At 48.4% G+C, this 9,795-nt stretch overlaps 1 protein-coding gene across 2 annotated transcripts; it reads left to right on the top strand.

Moving 5' to 3' along the window:
• The first annotated feature begins 7,314 nt into the window (after nucleotides 1–7,314).
• Nucleotides 7,315–9,356, top strand: LOC123085421 (protein PSK SIMULATOR 2). Of its 2 annotated transcripts, none has more exons than XM_044507050.1 (2): nucleotides 7,315–7,562; nucleotides 7,689–9,356. In XM_044507050.1, exon 2 carries the CDS (start codon nucleotides 7,803–7,805, stop codon nucleotides 9,198–9,200), a length of 1,398 nt encoding a protein of 465 aa, XP_044362985.1. In that variant the 5' UTR covers nucleotides 7,315–7,562; nucleotides 7,689–7,802; the 3' UTR covers nucleotides 9,201–9,356. The 2 variants fall into 2 exon arrangements, with proteins under 2 accessions (XP_044362985.1, XP_044362986.1); XM_044507051.1 differs by having other exon boundaries at nucleotides 7,339–7,606.
• Nucleotides 9,357–9,795: the final 439 nt, after the last annotated feature.

The raw sequence follows: 9,795 nt of genomic DNA, 5'->3' as shown, positions 1-9,795 counted from the left end.
ATCTCATCTCAAACCCCAGTTCATCTCTTGTATTCAATCTTTGTATCAAAACCTCAGATTGGTATCCGTGGGTTGCTAGTAGTGTTGATTAGATCTAGTAGTTGATGCTAGTTAGTTTATTTGGTGGAAGATTATATATTCAGATCCATTATGCTATCCAATACCCCTCTGATCTTGAACATGAATATGATTTGTGAGTAGTTACTTTTGTTCTTGAGGACATGGGAGAAGTCTTTTCATAAGTAATCATTTGAATTTGGTATTAATTCGATATTTTTGATGATATGTATGTTATTGTTTCCCTTAGTGGTGTCATCTGAACATCGACTACATGACACTTCACCATCTTTGGGCCTAAGGAAATGCATTATGGAGTAGTAATTAGATGATGGGTTGCTAGAGTGACATAAGATTAAACCCTAGTTTATGCGCTATTCCGTAAGGGGCTGATTTGGATTCATGTGTTTAATGCTATCGTTAGATTATCTTAATTCTTCTTTCATAGTTACAGATGCTTGCGAGAGGGGTTAATCATAAGTGGGAGGCTTGTTCATGTAAGAACGACACCCAAGCACCGGTCCACCCACATATCAAATTATCAAAGTAGCGAACACGAATCAAACAAACATGATGAAAGTGATTAAATGAAATTCATGTGTGCCTTCAAGAACACTTTGCTTATTATAAGAGACCGTCTCGGCCTGTCCTTTGCTACAAAAAGGATTGGGCTACCTTGCTACACTTTTGTTACCATTACTACCTATTGCTCGTTACAAATTATCTTGCTATCAAACTACTCGTTACCGATAATTTCAGTTTTGCAGAAAATAAGAGGGGGATGATTTGGATCCATATGTTTCATGCTATGGTTAGATTTATCTTAATTCTTCTTTTGTAGTTGCTGATGCTTGCGAGAGGGGTAATCATAAGAGGGTAGTTTGTTCAAGTAAGAACAACACCCCTACACCAGTCCACTCACATATCAAATTATCAAAGTAGCGAATGTAAATCAACTAAACATGATGAATGTGACTAGACGACAATTACCATGTGTCCTCGAGAGCAGTTTGCCTTATATAAAAGAACTTTCCGGCTTGTCTTTGCTATAAAAAGGATTGTGACACCTTGCTGCACCTTTGTTACCATTGCTACTTGTTAATTGTTACAAATTACCTTGCTACCAAACTATTTGTTACCGTACCCTAAAAAAACTATCTGTTACCGCAAGTACTTGCAGAGAATACCTTACTGAAAACCGCTTTACATTTTCTTCTGCTCCTCGTTGGGTTCGACACTCTTACTTATCGAAAGGACTATGACTGATCCCCTGCACTTGTGCGTCATCATCGGTCCCACCGAAATGCTGTGACCAAGTTTCTATAACCCTTTCACTCCATTTCGGAATTATCGAGTTGGTTTGATCAGAACTATCGAAATGAGGTCTCACTTAGGTCATCACATATCGGTCCCTCCAAGTTGATCTGTTCGGTCTCACCGAGATGCCTAATGTTCGAATCTTTTACACAGGTCGGTCTGACCGAGATTTTGTTTCAATGTCACCGAGTTGGGTCAAAAGGTTATAACAGTTGGATTCTTCGTGAAGGATATATATACCTCTCCAACCCCACACACTCTTTAACGGAGCCATCATAACGAAACTACACTTCCACCATTCATTTTCTGAGAGAGAACCACCTACTCATGTGTTGAGATCAAGGCTTTCCAATCCAACCATTTGAACCTTGATTTCTGGCCACCCCAAGTTGCTTTCCACTCCAATCCTTCTCCTACCCAAGCCAAGTCTATGAGAGAGTGATTGAGTGTTGAGGATACTATCTTTTGAAACACAAGAGTAAGGAGTTCATCATAACACACAATCTATTACCTTTTTAAGAGTGGTGTCTACTAGATTGGTTAGGTGTCACTTGAGAGCCTCCAAGATCATGTGGAGTTGAACCAAGGAGTTTGTAAGGGCGAGGAGATAGCCTACTTTGTGAATATCTACCCCGAGTGAGGCTAGTCCTTCGTGGGCGTAAGCCTTGGCGGAATATACAAGGTTGCTTTATGGACCCTTCATGGGTGGAGCCCTCCGTGGACTCGCGCTGCCGTTATCCTTCATGGGTTGAAGTCTCCATCAACGTGGATGTACGATAACACCACCTATCAGAACCATGCCAAAAATCACCATGTCTACATTGCGTTTGATTTCTTCGATCCCTCTTTTATGTTCAGATGCAAAATCTTACTTTCTGTTGTACTACTCTTAGACTTGCATATGTAGGGTGTTGTTTGGCTTGGTAAAATTGCTAAAACTTGCCTACAAATAAAATTGGGAAAAGGTTAAGTCTCATTTGGTCAAGTAGTCTAATCACCCCCTCTCTAGACATACTTTCGATCCTACATTGCCTCGCTTGGAGCTCGCCGTAGATTTGGCCCTCCACCAGTCGATGTTGCTCAAGGAGGAACATGTTGTCCCTTTGCTCCTCTTGCATCTGACGGAACACCGACATAGGAGCCGGCGTAGACTGCTCCTTCTCTGCCATGGAAACGTCGTAGTGCGCTTGCGCCTGCTCCATGGTCAAGCCGGCATGCACCCACACGGGATTCGGTGTCGTGTCGTCATTGGAGCCTGTGGGGTTGTCGTCGAAGACCTCAGACGAGCTAGGCAGCATGCTCTGCTCGATCCGCCTGGAATGATGGGACTACCAGGCGCCTTTAAGGGTGGCCACCTCGTGCTTCATCTCTGGCGACAGACTATCCCACAGGGCGTTTCCGCTCGCTGTCATGGCAGATGTGGAGCAAAGGAGGAGGATGTGTTTTTATGTGGAGTAGCCGGGTGTGGCCGCCTTTAAATAGCGGATTCCGGCGATGCCAAGCGTCCGGGTGTGTCAATGCGTAGTGCCGGAATTGGTTCCTCGGCCGGCAAGCTTGCTTAATGGTGGCATACAGATGGACAAACATTGAATGGGCGTGGTAGATATCTGCCTCGCCCCGTACATCAAACGTCGCTCCGGCATTGAACATGCGTGGACACCGGGGACACAACGTGGGTGGCTCTCTCGGCCGACAGGGTGCTTCATTGCCGATGCCAATGAGAGGTCGCATCTGCTCTACGCCGGCGTCATTGCGAAGCGGCTGCTCTACAGCGACATGAATGCGGGCAGCTGGCTCCAGGTGATTTTTTTTTGGAAATATGCCCTAAAGAAAATAATATAGTATTATTATATTTTCATGTTTATAATTAAGGATTTTATATTCTATACTATACCTGCTATGATCTTGGAATATGCGGTTAAGTGGAAAACTCATATGCGCGTGTGAAATAATAAACGGTAAAATATGATTCCATGTGTCGCTTCTAAGATTAGCTCAAGTGTTTGGTGATCATATTTACCAGATGTTAGGATATCGTTAAGTGTAACGATAGTGCTAAAACAACTTTGAGAATATGACATTGGAAGAGCAATTATATTTAATCAACCCAAACTTGTTCGTTATACTTTCATATGCAATCGTCACAAGTCAACTGATATAACACAGAGAGTTAACATGTGATTTAGTTTCTTGGAGCATGAGAGTATCGCAGTCACTTCTTACTGCAGGGGCATACATGTTCAAATGTGTTCACTAACATCCAATGTAGTGAATGTCATTCAGTCGGATCATCAGATATTCGCTCTTGTCCAGGCTTCTCCCTTTGAGAACTTTTATCTATATTTAACAGAATTTTGGTCTCTCAAGTTCTCCAAAATTATAGACTTGGTCCCTCAATATTTATTGATAGACATTTGCACCTCCAAGTCTCAAAATGGGGCAAGTTTTGCCCAAAACCAGATTTTGACCATGTTGACAAGTTTGTGCACCAGAGCATCTTGAACGCCAAAAAGTCAGATTTTTTTACGAATGTACTGTTGACCTAAAATAGATTTACAGTTTTTATTTTGCCATGAGGACGTCGAGTGTCCAAAGACCACAGAAATTTGCACATAGCTTGCACACTTGACTATATTGGATTTTTGCCTTTTAAAAAAAATTGTTGTTCATCAAAAGCAGATTACGTGGTGGTATAACCCGGTTAACGTGGTCAAAATCTGATTTTGGAAGAAACTTATCTGGTTTTAAGACTTGAAGCACCAAATGTCTAGAAAAGAATCATAAGGGATCAAGTCTATACTTTTGGAAAAATTGAGGGACCAAAAACATACTTTTCTCTATAATTAATAATTGCAAACCAATGCAACAACTACCAAAAGCATTGGATGTTCATCAAGCTTTATACGTTCATCAATCTCAAAAGCCCAATATGTCTGTCGGTTCAAAAGACCTCAAGTTTTGGCGTCCTTTTCACCATCCTTTTGCGCAAAGTGTTTGTACATGAAAAGTCTTGAACAAACTTCGCTACGTCGAGATCCAAATTCATCGTCTTCACGAACAACTTTTGGTCCTCGAGAGTCGCTTTGGTAGTAGTCTTCATATCCTAGAGCTTAATCTTCTTATTTTGCATCTCCATTAAGATGTCAAATATCCTCCTTCACCTCATTGCACTTGGAACATGCCTCCTCCTCCTCCATGATGCCCTCAAAGTTTTCCGGCATCTTGGTCGACCCCCCTTCTCGCTTCCCCTTCTCCGTCTCCCACTTCCTCCCCCTCGCCCTAGCCACACAGGTGGTCGATGCAAGCCTTCTAGCAGTTGGATCAACAACATCGTCCTCACCAGTGCCTTTTGAGTCGGCGATCTTGGGGGGGGGGGGGATGGGCAATGCTTGCCCACTTGCTTTGTTTATTCAACATGACCAATAATGCATCAACGTGAATGACTTTTCCCGAACTTGTGGTACTAGGCACATGCCCTATTTGGCTAGCAATAAGACAACAACATGATCAAGAACTTGCAACATAGAGCAAAAAAATCCAATGAAAACACATAGAGCAACACGGCGCGAAACTTACGAGCTCGAGGATTGATATGCCACTTTGCCACCATTTTTGCGTTATATGTGCCTCAATACTTGTTGATGTCAAGTTGAATGATGCATCATCGATGGCCTAGCGACTTACATTGTGGTCATGGATCACTTCGTTGTCGGGGGAGGGGGGTATAGTTATTTTGCTCATGATAGAAATCATGCACGGTTTGGCAAAAACCCGAGCCTTTTTCCTCAGTGCCATGCATCATACCAACACTCATGCCCAACCACGCGTCATATAATAATTCATCTTCTTTCAGTGAGTACGACGAGTGTCCTCATCTTCTTCTCGTCTCGAACGGGTACGACCGACTCCGCCTACTGGGTGTTCGGATCGGGCGCCTCTTGCTCTGGCTGCAGTGAGTAGTGCCGTCTACTTGTGTATCCCTGTGACCACCGCCATCATGGATCATGTTCATCATCTCCTCACCGACGGTCGCTGTCGAGCTTGGGGAGGCGTTCCATGGAACGGTGGCCAGGCACCGCTGGACGAGGGCTCCTTAGAAGGAAACCATGACCGGAAGAGCTGTGACGACTACGTCTCCATGACCGTGTAGTCCGTATTGATGTCGATGGTGTATGGTGGAAGGCGTCCAAAGGTGGTGGAGTGTTTCGGCGACTGTGTCTCGGGCTAACTGTTTAGATGGCCGACATAGTAGTACATTAGCTTGAACTGGGGAGAGGGGAGGGAAGGATGCTGACGGCCGGGCGGTAGCTGCATGAGTGGTCAGGTCGCCGCCTTCTTGGCGGCCCTCTCTCTCTCGTAGGCCGTCCTTGCCATTCTGCAGCTAGGCAGCGGACGGGCTTGTGTGTGTCTTGCGGGATGATGAACATCATGAACGGCTCCAACAGATCCATCTCGGCGGTGGCGGAGGAGATTAGGGTCGAGAGGAAGGCTTTGGCGCGAAAAGGTTACAACCTCTAGTAGATGGTTTGAAAATGACTCTAAAGGAACATATTTCATCGAGTAGTGCTAACTTCTCCCTTTTTAGAATGGTTCCAGTGGCTACATTTATGTTAAGTCTGGTCGCTTAGGCCGTTGTATCTTTTGATGTGGCAGGATTATGAAAATACTCGGGTTTCAAGTGGGGTTTTAAGTGGCGGGGGGCCCTACTCCCCAAGAGCTCCCCTCTATTTGAAGCAGGGCTGCAGGGTTTCAGACGTCTAGAGGGGTCCGGCCCAATTTTATGCCCGTGTTGAAGACCTGGAAGTGTCCGGACTGTTCGTCGTTAGAGACAATTTATGATCGTTTTAGTGATCCACGTTGGAGATGCTCTAACATAGCTCCTGCCGTATTGTGTAGGGAACAGGCAGGTTACTATCAAATCGTTCAATGAGCCCTCCTGGTGGTAATTCAAATCTGTGGAGAACGAGCACTTACCGTGGCACTGATTGAAAACCGACGTTTAGCGTTCCAGCAAAATAATAATTCAAACTACAGTTATTAGCCGAGAAAAAGACGTACAGAAGGCGTACCACGGTACCACTGCTGTAGCAAAGCGGGTCCTCCACTATACAACCACATGCGGGAATAGGGATGAAAATAGAGTGAAAACTTTCCGCTTTTCTGAAGGAATAATGGAAACGGAGAGGAAATATAAAAACGAAAACCGAAAATTTGCAAAACGGAAGTGGAAGTGATTTTTTTTATGTGGAAACGGAAATAAAAACGGAATGGTATTTTCCGGTCAAACAGGCGTGGAAACGGAACTTTCCGTTTTCGTGAATATGGAATTTTCGTTTTTACTATAGACATATGGCTACTTTATAATTCAACCACTAAACAACACACAAGTATACAATGAGTAGAATGAATCATTTTAGCCCAACATTTACTACTACACATGTACTCAGCTTGACCCTATACGTAATTGTCCAGTACTACTACAATACTACGCTAAGTTACTAACATAATGATATTCTTTTATAGCCATGTTAACAATTTATTAAATTTACTTATGTTTTGTGTGTATTTCTCTAAGGTTTAAGGGTTTTTTTAGCTTCCGGTCAAATGCCCTCTTTTGTTTCCGTGTCCGTTTTGTATTCACTCCGTATCCGTTTTCAGTAGTATCTGTTTCCATATTCATTTTCAAGGTTTTTGTATTCATTTCCGTTTCTGCAAAAATGTATGAAAACAAATATGGTAGCACTAGTTCCGTTCGTTTCCCCTCCGTTTTCATCCTATACGGGAACCACTAGGCCACCGAGGCGACGACGCACCGTGCCTTACCGGTCATCGGACATGCATATTCCAGGCCAAGCGGGAAGAGGGGAAAGGGGCGTCGCCGTCGACGACCTGGCGGGGGCAAGTCTCCGGCTCTATCCACCAGACGGCACTGAACTTCCTTCCACCACCAGTAGTCTAATCGGGACGGCAGGATTGCTGCAGGCACATCGCACATGGGACACTTGCTCGTGATTTTCCGGCTACGTGCGTGGACGACTTCTCATCTCCTGACCCGGCCGCGTCGCGCTGCCGACTGCGTTTAGTTAAACACGCACCTTCCCCTAATCCTCCATCCACAGACGAGCACACATGCTTCCTTCGTCTTCTTCGCGTGCTGGCGCTGGCGTAGCTCTTCGCTGTTAAACGCGGTATCTGCTGGATGAGCAAATCCTCTCCGGGTTTATCATCCGTCGTACGCATGATCCTGCGCCGTCTCGCCTCGAACGTTCCTGCACCGATTCTGGTATCTTTATCTCTCCTATAACTACTTGCAGGCTGCGGCTGCGGCAACCTCAGTCAGTCAACAGCGAACATAGCTACAGTTTGCTTCCTTCTTTGGTTTTCGATCGGTCTACTGCGCGCGCGCGTTTGTGTGGAGGAGTTTTGTCATGGCCAGGTCATGGCTGGCCGGCCTGCGGTCTCGGCTCGGCGGCGGCGCCAGGCAGGACGGGCTCGGCATCCTGGCCTTCGAGGCCGCGGCGGCCATGTCGCGCCTGGTCTCGCTCCACCTCTCGCTCTCCGACGCGGAGGTCAGGAGGCTCCGCGCCGACGTGCTGCGCGCCGAGGGCGTCGCGCGCCTCACGTCCACGGACCAGTCCCGCCTGCTCCGCCTCACGTGCGCCGAGCTCATGGCGGGCCTCGACCGCGCCGCCGACGACGCCGCGCGCCTCGGGGCGCGCTGCCGCGGGCTGCCGGACGCGCCCTTCCTCCACAACTTCGACCGCGTCTACGCCGACGCGAAGCGGGGAGCCGGCCTCGCGCGGCTGGACGCCACCGTCGGGTTCTCCAGGGGCGCCGGGAAGCGGTTCAAGAAGATGGAGCGGCACGTGGCCGCCACGGCGAAGCTGTACGCGGAGATGGACGCGCTCACCGAGCTGGAGGCGTCGGAGCGGCGGATGGAGCAGTGGAAGCAGCACAGCGGGCCCATCCCCGTGCAGTCCTCCAAGCGGCAGCCCGCGGACGAGCCAAGCGAGAAGCTGATGGGCGAGCTCAGGTTGCAGCGGCAGAAGGTGCGGCGACTCACGGAGGGCTCGCTCTGGAGCGTCGCCGCCCACAAGGTGGCCAAGCTCATGGCCAAGTCGGTGCTCGCCGTGCTCGCGCGCGTCTCCCTTGCCTTCGGCGCGTTAGTGCCGGGATTGCCACCTCCGTTGACAGGCCGGGGATGGGCGCTCGGCCACTCGTCTGGCCCCATGCACCAGTCGACGGCGCCCGACGCGGCGATCCGGCACTCGGCTCCGATCTTCCGACAAAAAGACACGGCCTCGACATCGTCAGAGTCACTCAAGCCGCCTGCGACCACCGTCGGCGGCTCGGGGATGGAACTGCGTTACGCGAACGTGATCTTGTCCGCCGAGACGCTGCTCAAGGTGCTGAGGCCGGCGATCCGCAACGAGGAGGCGCATGACGGGATGACGGAGCTGGCGATGAGAGACGAGCTGTACAAGATGCTGCCCGTGACCATACGCGCGGCAGTGAATGAGAAGCTGAGGGAGAGGCTGAGAGGAGGGCAGGTGGACGAGGAGGCCGCCGCGACAGCGATGGACGCCGTGGACGGAGTGCTGCGGTGGTTGGGGCCAATGGCGCATGACACGCTGCGGTGGCAGGACGAGAGGAGCATGGAGCGGAAGCAACGGTTCAGCATGCAGCCGCGCGCGCCGATGGTGCAGACGCTGCATTTCGCGGACCGTCGGAAGGCGGACGCTGCCATCGTCGAGGTGCTCGTTGGTCTCAGCAGTATGTGCTGGTACGACGATCAACGGCGGCGGCCGGCTGACTGGAACGAGTAGCCGGCCTGGTCAACGACGATGCGCAGCTCATCATGTGTAAATGTGTAGATACTGTATACGTGTAGGAAAGTCATTTGTATACATCCACAAGATCATTGATGGCACGTGTTGTTGTGTCAATATATTTTTCCAACGATGAAAGAATTTTTATAAATATATAGTCATAAAACATAGTGGCACAAAAGCATTAAAGTTACATTTGTATAAAGCGCCTACATATTGGACGACTATAAAAGATTCTAGTAGTGCAGCGGTGGGAGAGGATTGGGTTTGTCAAACTTGGGTTTTAACTTGAATTTGGTTCTATCTTTATGTCTCACACTTGAGGGGATTGAATCAGGAGTTTGAGACATTGCTAGATGTTCCTTAGAAGTTGCATCATTGAAAGCACAAAGCGTACACATGATAACAGCGGGCAATGCATTTGCTATAACTTTGGATCAGCCCGGAGAGGCGACCGCCCCGTGCGCGACTGGGATCCACCCCGAGTGGCCGGCGGCATGTCGGAGGGCGTTTTTGGGCGCTGGCCGATAGCGAGGACCACAGCGAGGATGATGAAGCGGGCAGTTCGCTGCCGGAGGCTTCGCCGGCGCCG

The sequence above is a fragment of the Triticum aestivum genome, chromosome 4A, assembly GCF_018294505.1.
Source record: "Triticum aestivum cultivar Chinese Spring chromosome 4A, IWGSC CS RefSeq v2.1, whole genome shotgun sequence".
Classification (NCBI taxonomy): domain Eukaryota; kingdom Viridiplantae; phylum Streptophyta; class Magnoliopsida; order Poales; family Poaceae; genus Triticum; species Triticum aestivum.
The sequence above is the reverse complement of the archived record's forward strand: the minus strand, read 5'-3'. Positions and strand labels throughout refer to the sequence as shown.

Coding starts and splice junctions, on each gene's coding strand:
- LOC123085421 (XM_044507050.1), top strand. CDS start 7,803: ATGGCCAGGTCATGGCTGGCCGGCCTGCGGTCTCGGCTCGGCGGCGGC.